Source organism: Macadamia integrifolia, unplaced genomic scaffold (assembly GCF_013358625.1).
Source record: "Macadamia integrifolia cultivar HAES 741 unplaced genomic scaffold, SCU_Mint_v3 scaffold562, whole genome shotgun sequence".
Taxonomy (NCBI): domain Eukaryota; kingdom Viridiplantae; phylum Streptophyta; class Magnoliopsida; order Proteales; family Proteaceae; genus Macadamia; species Macadamia integrifolia.
In genome coordinates this window covers 274,718-289,374 of record NW_024870486.1, presented here as the reverse complement: position 1 = coordinate 289,374, position 14,657 = coordinate 274,718, and the positions used below count along the sequence as shown (strand labels likewise).

At 34.3% G+C, this 14,657-nt stretch overlaps 1 protein-coding gene across 5 annotated transcripts in view; it reads right to left on the bottom strand.

Annotated features, from left to right (window-relative positions):
* Nucleotides 1-9,325: 9,325 nt before the first annotated feature.
* Nucleotides 9,326-14,657, bottom strand: part of LOC122069249 — a 15,775-nt gene continuing 10,443 nt past the window's right edge. The window contains exons 4-7 of one of the 5 annotated variants that reach the window (XR_006137414.1): nucleotides 11,235-11,434; nucleotides 10,207-10,298; nucleotides 9,966-10,104; nucleotides 9,326-9,871 (exon numbers count right to left, since the gene is read on the bottom strand). Coding sequence is in view for 3 of the 5 variants with exons in the window: in XM_042633219.1 (XP_042489153.1) it covers nucleotides 9,762-9,871; nucleotides 11,235-11,434 (310 nt within the window). In the remaining 2 variants the exon portion in view is untranslated. The remainder of the gene's footprint in view (nucleotides 9,872-9,965; nucleotides 10,105-10,206; nucleotides 10,299-11,234; nucleotides 11,435-14,657) is intronic. The other 4 variants (XR_006137415.1, XM_042633220.1, XM_042633221.1 and 1 more) reach the window with 4 other exon arrangements.

Genomic DNA, 14,657 nt, shown 5'->3' with positions numbered 1-14,657 from the left:
TCATCTAAAGGAGAAGTGAATTATTTCATTTCTTCGGTTATGAGCAGCAAATTTTTTTCTAAATAAGGGCATTTTGCCCACTACCCCTAACTCAGAAACTCCGAAATGGACACTAAATATTTTTCGAGAGATCTCCTCCAAATAACTGGTATGATTATCAAAATTGTGAGCATCAGCATGTAGATTTCAGATCCAATTGGTATACTCAAGGACCTTCGCTATTGTTCTTGAGAAATGACCCGATCTAACCCATTCGTCAAAAGAAGTTTTATGGGATCCCCATCCACCAAAATTTTAACATCTGTGTTTACTTTCATTTAATGGTCCTAAGCTATGTGAGATGGCTAAAGTAAGCAATCGGCTGGATCAACTTATCAGGGCAAGATAAGCTAGTAAGGTAACTTGTGTAGGAGACTCCTTCATCAAATGCTGAATAGAAGCCCCAAAATATTATAGTTTTAGCTACTAATTAGGAGACCTTAGAGATTATATTAATCCTGTATGACTCTTTTAAGTATCAAAATTTAAAGAGTCCTCAGGTTGGGTTTATTAAAAACTAGGTCATGCTGGGGCAATTATATCAAAAAATAGATAATTAATTAATTAATCGTACAGAAAGGTCAGATAACATGTGATGATGCATCGTTACGTGTGTTAGTTGCCTGTGATATGGTTGGCAATGTGAGTCCATGCCAAGGGTTTGAAACACTTAATTTACGTTAAAAGTAAAGGAAGCAGCAGCTCCCATATATAGTTTAGTGTTTAAGCACTAAACGTGATTGCAATTGTCTATTGACTATTTGTAATCTTTAATATTGAAACTAATGGTCAGTTGTACAAACTGATTAGCTAGTAAGTACAGTTAAGAACTGATCATGTAGGAATCTTGTCTCCTCGTGCCCGGAGTGTGGATCAGGTTCTTATACGGACTGATTCACTATAGAGTTGGTTGTTGGATAGATTACATATATGCGGAACAATCCCGTAGAAAAATGGTTCTTGTACAAAAACTTGATCCGCATTCTCATGCTGGCAAGGTTGCGTAATTAGCCGTGAATTACAGCATATAAGCACATGCAATGACAGATGGTCACTGTTTGATTCATGATGTTTAGCCAGACAGCAAAGTTGTTGCTTAAGTGATAATAAATAGTACTTTACAGTTATTACAATTGGTTTTGATATCCTTATTTTTCAAGTGTTTTAAAGCATTGGTTATACAGTTCCAGACTGGCTGGATTAATCCTCTAATTGCCATGACCCTTTGACCACCTCTCTTCAACTTGAATTTTTCAAGTGTTTTAAAGCATTGGTTATACAGTTCCAGACTGGTTGGATTAATCCTCTAATTGCCATGACCCTTTGACCACCTCTCTTCAACTTGAATTTCCCAGAAGAAAATTTAGTAAATTGGCATAATTACACAGAAAATTTTTTGATCCTTGACCTAACACAATTAAGTTATTCTATTACAACATGTTGATTGTGGGTTCAAAATTTAAAATAAACAGTCTCTTCGACAAAGTAAGGGAACTCATGTACTAGGAATTAAATTTTGTTTTTAACACAGAAATTTTGGCAAAGCTTATTGACTTTGTGCCTTTCTTTTTTTAATTTCTATTTTTATTTATGGTCACTATTTTTATTTTACTTTCATAGTTACTATCCACTTGAAAAATAGAAAATAGTTTAGTATTAGCTGCATGAACCACTTTTTCCCATTTACCAAATTAGAAGGTAATTAAAATTTAGGGTTTGGGAGGCACTATTTTGTTCGGAGTTTTGGTTTGAATACTTAGAAGACTCGGCAGCCGATCCTATTAAATTAAGATAAAGCTGAGTTTGTTGTTGCATACTCTGAAAATTTAGTCCATTCAAATCAAAATAGAATGAGCAGCTACTATCATGAAGAATAGTTCAACCAACGAATTTGTAAATAAATTAGCGTGCCTAGATTAGAATCTTCAGCTACCTTGCTTGCTTGACCTCAGACAAACCATATCGAGTCCAAGATTTCGAAAAGGATCCAAAATGTTGTTCCAACCAAAAAACTTGCATCTTTTGGGGGATTGGCAAAGCTCAATTTATATATTCTAGATAATACGATATGGTTTGTTGAATTGTCTGATCTTCTGCCAACAAGGAAACATATTTATAAAATGGATTCATTTTTTTTTTTGGATAGAATGGATTCCCATCAATGCATAGACATTACATGAATTCCCAATATATTGTTGGGGATGTTTGGAACACTCGGATGAGAAAATAAGGATATTGTCCTATTTGTTTATTTGCAGGAAAACTTACCAGAAAAAAAAAATCCCGGATAAAGAGGACATTGTTGAATGGAAGACATCTTTGAATTCAATGAATGTAGTAAAAGTGTCAGTTCAGTTTCGTTTTTGTTTTTTTCAAGATACAATGTGTAAAAGGAAATCGAATCATACACTAAAAAGTTTTATTAGTTTCCTATTTTGTTTTTGTAATTAGTTTCAATCGTTTGGTTCTATGGTCCTAATAATTTGGTTCAAATTTGATAGAAGTGAAAATAACTTACGGCCCATTTGATTTTATTTCTGCTATTCCTATGTCTAGAAATAGCAGAAATGGTTTTTTTTTTTTTTTTTTTTTTCTTGCTAAGAAACAAATTTTGGAATTACAAAAAGGTATTTGATTTTTCTGTTTCCCGAAATGTTTTCAATAGTATAGTCAAGTTCAAGACATAAGTGAAAGCACGATGTTGTAGGTATGTAACTCACGAGTGAAGGCATGATGTTGAAGTTGCAAATATGCTTTATGGAGATGAGCTTCAGAAGGATGAAGGTATTCTAAACTTTGAGGTTCGCACAACCAGGTTAGAATCGCTGCATTTGGAGAACGAGAAGTTTCAATAATGGGTTGGGGTTGGGGTATGTCGAGTGAAGTATCGGGTTTTTCACAATTTTTGTCCATCTCTCTTGTTTCTAGAAATAGAAAAACAAGTCTGACTTGTTTCTCCATTCCTGTTTCTAGACACAGAAATAGACATAAATTTCTATTTTTGTTTCCAAAAACAAGTGAAACGAAATTAAAAAAAAAAAAAAAAAAAAATCAAACGGTTTTTTAGATGTTTTTAATACAAAAAAAATGAAAAAACACAATCTAAAAAAAAAATCAAATGGATCTTTAATAAAACAAATAAATTCAAAACAGAAATTATAACCTCATGAAGATATGGTCTCACTATGTTAGACTAAGTACCTTTTAATCCTTTTTACACAGCTCAATAAAAAAACTCATAGTAAATACTTTCGCACAAGTCAATGAAGACATATGATTTCAGGGTTTAATATGATCAAGGTCTGATTTATATAGCTTGCATTTTATTTGGTTCATTTTTTTAGTCTAAAACAAAAATCGTAGCTAGTGAAATTTCACTTTTTTAAAACAAAAATAAAAGCCGATTTTTTTCAGTTCAATTTGGTTCGGTTTTAAAAAGCAATTCAATTTCAAATTTTTTTATTCTGATCCTAAATTATTGTATATGATCCCATAGTCGTGTATACACATATTTAATTTACCAAGTGCCCTGCCATTAAAGGTGTCAATCGGTTTGGTTCTGGTTATTTGATTTGGTTTCAGTTCAGTTCTGAATGATGATAAGGTGGAGCATAACCGAATCGATAATCGACTCGGTTCCGTATTTAAATACTCAAGCCAATTTAATTCAGCTCAGTTCGGTTTTTATTCCAATTTGATTTTGATATACAGTTTTAATTCAGTTATGAAAACGGTTTCACTTTTGGAACATGACTGTGATGGACCAAAGGCCATAATGGGTCCAAGTTATGGGCATTATGGCCATTGCTAATTCCAAAATTGTCTTAGCATATAAATATGTGATGATAAATTCCAAAAAGCACTTATCACCTAAAAAATCTCTCTTAATGGTACTAGGGTTTTTTTATTTTTTGATTTTAAGAGTAATTCAATTCAATTTCAGTTCGAACCAATAGTTCTTACTCCCTAAACCAAAACCAAGCCGAACCGAGATTCATACTCACATACTCAAATTGAATTTGAACCTAATTAATTTGGTTCGATTTGATCCGATTAATTCAGCTTGGTTTAGGATTCGATATTTGGCTTCGGTTTGAAATTGACACCATTACCTGCCATACTTATTATTGTCTGTGTTGATTCGCTTGCTTTCACCAATATCTGGCATGTTTTTTATTTTATAAATCGAATGCTTTACTTTAATTTAGTTTAGTGTTCAAGTAGCAAACTGATATTGGAACTTGATTGCGGTTGTACAAACTGATTAGCCAGTAAGTACAGTTACCTCTTTTAGAAACATTACATGGTTCTACAAAAAACCAGAATTTGTGCAGGTTGAGAACTGACCATGCGTACGAATCTCGTCGTGTCGTGTCGTGCCGCACGGCTGCGTAATTAAGCGTTAATAACAATATATAAGCACGTTCTTGTGTTCTTCAGAGTTCTGACTTGGTGCTTTTTTTATAAAATCTTTTTATTTATTTATTATTATTTGTATTATTTCTACTCTTTTTTTTTTTTAATTAAACTTTGTAGGTATTATCAACTTGCCTCTCTACAAAGCAGAGGTAAGGCTTCCTACTAGGGGTGAAGGTTTGGCCTGACAATCTGAACTTGCCCTAGTCTGCCTTGAATCCGAACAGGACTTGAGGCAAGTTTTCTAACCTTGAGGACGGGTTAAGGTTGAAAAAATCCAACCCTGCCTTAGGGTTGGGTTGGACTCGGGTTGAGGCCTCAGCCCAGCCCAACCCCGCCCAAAATTTAACCCTGAATTTTTTTATAGAATTTAGGGCTCCTATTGGTATTTTATTTTATTTTTTCTATATTTTTTTCTAGTGTATAGGATACGAATGGCAAAAACAGATCAATCAAGGTTAATCCAACCATTGTAAAAGCATTGTCAACCCAACCCAACCCAGTCCAACCCAACGTTAGGGCCAGGATGGGTTGCTATGAACCCAACAGGGTTGGGTTGGGCCTTGGTTGAATTTTGAGGACCTAGGGTTGTTGAGTTAGGGTTTTTTAGCCCAACCTAGCCCTGTTTCACCCCTACTTCCTATATTATGATCCTTCCCAAACTCTGTAGTGGTGGGAGCCTCACGGATTTGGTAGCCCTTTTAGGTTTTATCTACTTCATCATCAGAACTAGTTTAGCCCTTTTAACTGGATAAGCTACTTTTGCGGATTTGCCAAATTAGAAGGTAATTCGAATTAGGGGTTTCGGAGTGTTAATTTTTTCAGAGTTTTGGTTGAATACTCTGAAGACCCGATTCATTCAAATCAAAATAGAACAAGTACCTATGACTAAGGGAAATAGTTCAACCAACAAGTTTTTAGATAGATGATCGGGTTAAGGTTGAATTGGAATCTTCATCTACCCCCTCCTGGTTGTCCTTGACCGACTGTATTGAGTCACTACATTAAGGCCCTCTTTTTACTTTTTGATTTTTGTTCATAAAAATAGTTTTAATTGTATTTGGTATCATTTATGGAGCTTGTTTCTATTTAAAGAAAATTGATAAAACACAAGAACCAAAAAAATATCAAGAGTCCTTTATGTGTGTTGGCCAAAAGTGATTTTAGATATTTTTGCACTGCACTTTAATGAGAACGTGCTTATAGTCTTAATATGGAGGGGTAAAGTAGTCATTTGCTTTGTAATTAGAAATTCAAGCCCTTTATCCCCTTTTCTTCAGTCCAGAGTGAAGAAAGAGAGTTATAAAACAGATGAGTAAAGGGAATCTCTTCATTTATTTCTTCAAAGAATCATTTTGCACATAGAGATACCAAACTATTTCTCACAAAAAACCATTTTTGTAAAATGGTTACCAAACCATTTTTATGTTTTGATAAAAAATAATTTTTATTAATGATTTTTGTTAATTAAATAAAAAGAAAAAAGAAAAATGATACATGGCCTAAGAAGCGAGGTCCAAGATTTCAGAAGGAATTAACCAAGTAACCATGAAGGAGGGTTTATTCTAGATAATAGGATATGGTTGGTTGGATTGTGTGAACTTTAGCCAACAAAGAAACATATTTATACATAGAATGGATTCCAATCAATGCATAGACAGCAGTTGAATTCCAAGTTATATATAATTAAACATCTAGTTGCAGCCAATTTATTGTTGGGGATGCTTGGAACACTGACAAGAAAATAAGTGGACATTGTTGGAGTAGAACAAACCAGTGAACTGATATGCAGTCTCACTTTAATTAATGTAAGGATGTCAATTCAAAACCAAATCTACTCAGGTTTTATTTGGTTCCTATTTGTATTCAGTTTCATTCCATTTAATTATGGTCTCAAAAATTTTGTTCAAATTCGATTTAAATCTTTCACCTCTTTTTACCACTCAATAAAGAAACTCATAGTAATTGCTTTCATCCAACTCCACGAATGATTGTAGGATTTATAATATCTTTTAATTAGGTTTGGTTTGATTTATACGGATTACATTTTATGCAGTTCGATTCGATTCAAAACGATATTATATAGTCTAAAACCAAAATCGAACATTTTAATTATGAATAGATTGTGGTTCTTGCATCAGGAAAAACTTACATGGTTTAAGTTTAGGAGGAATGGACTACCACATTTGCCTGAACTAGCTTTGATTTTCGGGGATTCATAATTATTATTATTATTATTATTATTATTAACTGTGACCCAAATGGCATGTCCATAATTATTGGTTTTTGTAGTAAGAATTGGATTTGTACAATGTTGCTAAACTTTGTTTATAGTCTTGTCCAATCTCTTATAAAATATTGGAAAGAGAATTATTTTACATTTATATATTTCCTTTTAATGTAATAGTATGTTAAAAGACAATTTCATTAACAAAATATTTCCTTATTTAAGTTAAATTTGACCATAATGGGATAACATCATAGGATTTCCGTCTGGTAGTGGATTGTCTTGGTGGTGGACGTAACGCACGTGAGTTGCAATTGGTTTACTCGTGGTGGTGGGCTTTATGTTAGCGCATTGAGCCGTTATTCACAGATACCTCCGGCTCGAGTTGTGGATTGCGTATCTAGTTTTTAATGCGAAGTTGTGTGTGATTACATAGTTTTCAATGTGGAGATGTCAGTTCGAGTTGTTACTTTCGTGCTTAACGGGACTATCAAGATTTCGTTATCTCATTCCTCATTTCATGAAAGTAGGTTGGGTGATTACTTATCTTGGTGGTGGACATAATGCATGTAGAATGTATTGGCTTGATTGATTTACATGGTACATCAGGTAGACAGCCGGTACCTTATTATAATCTGTCGTTATAAGCATGTGGCTGATTTGTAGTTGTGTGTCAGATTGATAGTCGGCATTTATTATGATTAACCATAACCCATCAATCTTTTTGCATGGATCCTTGCGCCTATCCTTGCTTGGTATCCCCATGTAACCTACCCCATTAAGTTGAGATAAGGTTTTGGTTGTTGCTGTTAATCATAATGGCATGTCTATAATTATTGATTTTATTGTTTAGAAGTGAATTTATAAAAGTGTCTACCAAATGCTATTTCTGTTATTTTCCTGTTCTAAAGACGTTTCTGGAACAATTTTACCAAACATTGTTTTTATTCTACCAGAATGTTCTCATAGCATGGAATAAAAAAAATAACACTTCTAGAATAGAAATATTATCAAACAGCTCCTTAGTGAAGTTATTTCATTATAATTCGACCTAATAAACAAGAATGAAATCACATTTGGTAGGATTTGAACCTATGACATCAGGTTTTGGAGACACGTTGTACTAGGTATGGGAATCTTCATAGAGCATTATAATCTTGACTCATATGTGTTCTCTAATTTTTTTTACCTTTCATCTCAGGCTGTCTCATACAATATACATACTTTCATTTGTCGAATATGTTTTAATAGAAAAAATAGTAATGAGTTCACAGCTAAAGTCAAATTGGAGCTAGGAATGTACCATTGAACGGAGCAATCGAGTAAACGAGTGAGCTCAGCCTGGAGCTAGGTAGGGAACTAAGCAAAAAACGTATATTTTTATGAATTTCTGAGGAAATTGGTGAAAAGTTGTTACATTAGTCAACCATGGAGCTAGGTGAGCTCAGAGCTTAGACAATGAAAAGTGCGTCCCGACTCCTGACTAGCACTAGTAGACTACTGAGCTACAAGTCCTACAACATAGGAGCATGATTCTCTAATGATCCAAGGTCCTGGGTAGCCAAGAGGGCCCACTTGAACACTTGGATCTCAATAGGAAATATAATTGTTGTTCACTAATGTTTTACCGAAAAGCTTAAATTGTTAAGGAACAGCAGTGTCAATGTATATATCATGGAGCTCACGTGAAATTTCACTAAATAATTGACCTTGTTTAATCCCATGTTAATTACTATTTTACCTAAAAGTTCAAACTATTAAGAAAGGACAACATCAATGTATACATCAACCCCTCTCTCTTTCTCTTAAAGTTTCTTCTTCTTTAGGTTGTGAGAATCAAGGTTGAGAACCCTTACATTGACTGTGAGAGATCTCTCTCTTGTGTTTGTCAGGCAATCATTGTGAAAGAATTTGCTATAGAGGTTTCTCTATGTTGTTACAAAGAGAAAGAATTAAGTTCCCTAGGTGGTACAACCATGAATAAGGATGTGAATTTGAAATCGAAATCATAAACCAAAACCGAACCGAGCCGTTTACACCAAAACCACAACATCGTTTAATAAATGATTCGGTTCTAGTTTTAAGTTTAAGACCTATTAGTTAAATGAGTTGGGCCGATTTTAACCGTTCAACCCGTTGGTTTCAAACCGAATTGACACCATGAAAATCGAACCATTTAAACCGTCAAAACCAATCCAATTAACATGTATAACGATTAAATATTTGGTTGTTTTAACAAAACATAATGGTTTACTTTAGGGAAGAGATATGGACCATAGAGGCTATCCAATAGTCTATTCAATAATTCAATCCTATTATATAATTATGTAGTTAAATCCTTGCTTGTTCAATGCTTCATTTAATTTGATACAAGATTGAAGCGTTTATTAACAAAAGAAAATTTTAGTAAACATGCAAATAAATTAGCAAACCAATTATTAGCCATTTAGAAACTATATGGAATAAACCGCAATCAAAACCATTTAAAATCGTAAAACCGACATTGTTTAAAAACCGTGGAACAAAAATCATTTACTAAACGATTGCGGTTTCAGAAAATGCAACTGTTTAGTAAATGATACTATTTTGGTTTCAGCCAAATAAATGTGAACCAAACCGAACCACACCATATACACTGAAACCGAACCGATTAACACCCTTAACCATGAGGTACTAAAGGTAATTGTTTCCCTTTTTAATGGTTTATATTTTTTGGGTAATTTACATGGCCCTCCCCCCTCTACTTTGTTTGAATTACATTCCCCCTCCCCCTCTATCTGCGTATCTACAAATCTTACCTGACATTTTCAAATTTCTTGCATCCAGCCCCAGTCTGTTAGTATGCAATTGTTAAGTGCTGATGTCACTATGCTCAAAACTTATAAATGACAAAACTACCCTCCAAACTTGTGAGAAGGTGTATTTACCCTTCAATGAAGAGAACTAAAGTCTCTTCCAACCTTAATTTGCAGCCTCAGCTCTGCTCTTGCGATAGCTCACCCATCTTTTCCGGCGAAACCTCACCCATCCCTTCAATGGCCTCTCTCGACTCTGACAAATGATGGAGATTCCTGCGTGGCTAGTGATTCCAACACAAACTTGCTGCCAGTAATGTAGTCTTCAACTCATCAATATCCTCAAGCAATTTTTCGTTTTCCAAATTTCCACAAAGAATATCGACATTTAAGGCTGCAACACAAGAAGTTGCAACAGATCACATGATTAAGGTGCACCCCCCACAAAGAGGAAGCTTGCAATGTGCAACAAAATTGATATAAAGTACCATCAGCATAAAACCAGCATCCAATAACCATGATTGCACAGATTGGATAAAGAAAACTAAGTTCTCAATACCAAGCATGGTTTCAAGTATTGATATCGTATAGACTGTATCGGCTGTATTATATCAGTATCAGCAATACCTGACCAATTCAGATCGGTTTCCCGTATCATTTCAGGGGTAAACAGTAAAAAAAAAATGTACTACTTTTGAAAAAACAAGGGCAAAAGTGACAGATACACACCAATCCAATTCATGGCACCAAGGGATCGAAAGAAGAATGATGACTAGTGATGAAGTCCTGAACCTCCTGGTAGTACGGAAAATCCATAGCACCTCAAATGCAGTACATCAGATACAACAGTAAGACATCATTATTGTCAAATGTCAAATCCAACAGCTCGGATCGAAGTGGTGTCATATTTATTTAGACCTTCTAAGTCCAAAAATTTTAAAAGTATAGTGGAGAAAAATAAATAAATGCTCAAAGATAATTTCATGGTAAAGGGGAAGAAAACATATTCTTTTTAGAGAACATTCCTTTTAGGAAATATTCTTTTTGGGAGAGCTTAGTAGATGTGTGGTCTAAGGTTGGGCTTGTATCTATTCTCCTTCCATGTATTCATTCATACTATTTCATTACAAATTATTTTCAACAATTATCGTAAAATGGGCCATGGAAGGTCTTCTATGTTACCATATGTTTGAACAGTCATAAGAGTTGTCTCATGTTTTCAGCATAGAAAAAAAAAAAAAAAAAATCCATCGTAGAAAGATGATACAGTAAAAGGGGAAAGAAAACAAGAACATCTGGGATTACAGCACTGTGATTAACTTGGTATCATAGCAAAAAGAGAGAAAAAAAGAAGAAAACAGGAAGAAGAGGGAGGAAACTGGTGAGGAATGTTAACCAAATCCCACTCACTCAACCCAATGTGTTATTAATTTACATGAGAAAGATAAAAATCCCTAAAACAGACAAACATGTAGTCCTCATGTGCCCATCACATAAAATGACTAAAATGTGCACAAACATACTTGGCCAAATCTGTTATGGAAAATGAAATTGTCAAGGTACAAATAAATGGCTATATGGTCATAATAGGGGAAAAAGCTAGTAATTCACAATTTTATGGATAAAACAATATATAAAATAAAAATTAAAATGCAAAAGATAATTTTTAAGAGTTAATTTTTCCCCTGAATATGAGGGAAAAAATTAGGACAGTAAACATTTTTAATAGTGTACAAGGAAAATATGGATCTTCTTACCTGAATTAGAACCATGAAGCTCCCCAAGGATCTCTTCTACAAACGCTGACATTGAATTTCTCAGCATATCATTTTTTGCATTCAAATTATCATTTTCAATTTCAAGAAGATCTTTATCCAACAACAATGACTTTAATTCCTCATTTTCTCCCTCGACGATGTCCCTTTGAAAATTTCTACATTGAATAACAAATGCTTCCCTGAACAAAACAATGCCACAAACAAAAGACCAAATGAAACAATATATGGCTAGGATTTGCAAGACAAAAGGAAAGTTGCACCAAACAATAGTATTTTAAACTGATAAAATCATGGATGAATTAACATACTTTTTTTTCTCCTCTGCACTAAACCAAGTAAATAGAAATATTAATGGCCTATAAACTAACGACTGGAGAAAAATAAGTTTTTTGTTCCTTCTTTCCCTTCTTTCCCTTTTTCCAAATAAACCAAGTGACTAATAGCAACTCATGTTAGATGTCAACATGTAAATTTTGCTGCACCTGTTATTCTTCGCAGAACTAGTGAACTTCTTCAGTTTAGTAAAGGAGTCGATTCAAAATTTTCTCTTTACCTAGGCACCAGTTGGAGCCATTCGGTTACAGTAAGATAAAACGACAGATGGTGTCAACCTGTGCAGAACCATTTGGTGCCCCCAACCATGTAGTTCTTAGACAATACACGGAATATTTAAGAAGTAGTGCTGATGAGCTTAGTGCAGTGAAGTTGTAGCCAAATATTCCATCAGTTTATTCTGACAATTTCAATTATTTTCATTTCTCACCCGACCTATCCAAGAACAACTCCAAATAAAGAATACAGTGCAACTCAAAACAATAAAAACCTTCCTAAGTTCTCTTCACACCTAAATTATTTTCTCTCATCTTAGGTCTCAATGGTTGTCCTAAGCTATTTGTCAAAAAAAATTGAATTTTTTCTTATTTCTTGAATCAAACTTCATGTAGTCCACATCAATGAGGGGACTGAAAGCTTGACATCAGGTTTTCTGAATGTACATCTTGAACTCTCTTTTTAGCAATAAAAAGAAATAGAGCATAGTATATGTAACATAAAATGGTTGATACAACATAAATCAATGATATATATACCAAACCATGAACTTAGGATCCACTTGCATATATACTCATTTGGCCTTGAAATTATTAGGGAAAAACAAAATGAAAACATTAATCTCTTTGATAAATAATTACTTTATTCATAAATAATGAAAAGAAAATAAATAAATAAATAAAAGAGATCAATAAAAAATATTATTGTTTGTCTTTAATTAATTAACTCTTGTTCGTGAATCACTTATATATCATAAATATATGAAAGAACAAACAGAGCTATTGAACAGAGGCTTATTACACATTTACAATCAACTCATTTCATATCATCAGAAAGTTTTGAGAATGAGTTTATCCCTTATTATAAAGTAAATAAACTAATGCAGGAAAGGTTTGGTTCAACTTGGGTCAAATTCTTTATATATCATAAATATATGAAAGAACAAATAGAGCTTTTGAACAGAGGCTCATTACACATTTACAATCAACTCATATCATATCATCAGAAAGTTTTGAGAATGAGTTTATCCCTTATTATAAAGTAAGTAAACTAATGTAAGAAAGGTTCGGTTCAACTGGGTTAGGTTGTTTGGGTCAAATTCTGGTCCAACCCATGGCTTTGACCTAAGAGATGGTTCAGTTCTCTAGAAACCAGAAACTGTGGGCCTGTTTTAGGAGTGAGCTTTCTCTATTTTATTCAGAATTCATAACGAAACTCCAGTTACAGCCATTGTCTAGAGGAGATTAGGATTAGTTTTGAGGTTATCTAATAAGGGTTGTTAATAGGTGTTAAGTCAAGGAAGTCATGGATTAGTTGCACTATTAACAAATTAAGGTTGTGGCGAGCTTGTGGCACAACGGTCAAGTTGTCTCCATGTTAATAGTTGCAACATTAACAAATTAGTTGCACCATTAACAAACCAAGGGTTATCTAATCCAAGGGCGAGCTTGTGGCGCAACGCTCAAGTTGCACTATTACAACATGTTGGTCACAAGTTCGAAACCTGGAAACAGCCTCTCTCAGACCCTGTAGTAGCAGGAGCCTCGTGCACTGGGCTGTTCATTTTTTTTTTCCTTGCAATGACTAAGATCCCCTCATGATTCCGATTAACTAATTAAAATAGTTTGTTAGAATTTAAAAAGTTTGTTACCTCTCCTCTCCTCTTCTTCCGCCCCTCTCTCTTCCCCTCATTTTTTCTCTCTTTCTCTCTCCCTTCCCTCTCCTCTCACTTCTCCCCTGATGCAGATTCATGACCAAAATAGGCTTGTTTTATTAGGAATAAGCCTAGGGTTCTATTCCATACATGTTGGGCCTTTGATCCCATGAGTTTTGAGTGTAATAGGCCACTTTTATGGGTCTAAAAGAGGGGCTTTAAGATTGCATACGAGATTAATAGTTTGTTTCCTTTTTCATTAGTTTCCTTTTAAGTTGGGTTTAATTTTATTTATATTTGATTTCTTAGCAGTCAAGTTATTAGATGAATCAAGTCATTAGTAGTTAGTTTCCTTTTTCAGCTGGTTTCTAATTTCAGTTTTTAGTAAATATTGTATTAGGAGACTAAATTAAGGTTTCCTTTTAAAGAACCTTCTATTTTGTAATTCCCTCCCCTATCATTATAAATAAAGAAGAGGCTCCTAAATTTGGAACGATTTTGATAAACAAATTAATGGTTGTTGCTATTGTCTTCTTCATAAAGAGTTGTCTTGTGTTTGATCAAGGCTGATGGAATTGGTGTTTGATCCAATCGACTCTCTGTGGTGTGAAGCCCAAGAGGTTCTTCTTCAACTACACAAAGTACTACTGATCTTCTCAAGTTCTTACAGGTATTGAATTCAGTTTTCCTCTCAATTCTGCCGAGAAAATTGCAGATTCTATTACCAATTTTCAGAACATGCCCAGACCTAACCAACCATCAGTTTTGGATCATTTTTGGATTGAGGTTAGGCCCTACCTAGAGGGGAACTCGACCCAAAAGGGAGCTTGTTCTGTCCAGGGATTTGAGTGATATCAGAATTCTCCCAGTTTTTGTCTTCTAGTGGTTTTCTCAGCTACTACCTGAAATCAATAGAACTGTTTTGGTCTGTTCTGGTTTCTATGATCTACCATGGGTGGACTGTTTGAGACTTGTGTCAATCCCTGCTAGGCCTTACTCATCAGACTACTGATCTGATCTGAGAATACCTAACCACTGACATCGATAGCTTGATGGTTTATCCAATCTGGTCCTTCTTCTATTCTGATCTGTTGTGCTATTGTTGGGCTATTCTTGGTTGTTCTTCTGATAAAAATCCTGCAGTTGAAGGCTTGGTAGTTTATCTATCCTAGTCTACATCCCCCCCCCCCCCCCCCCCC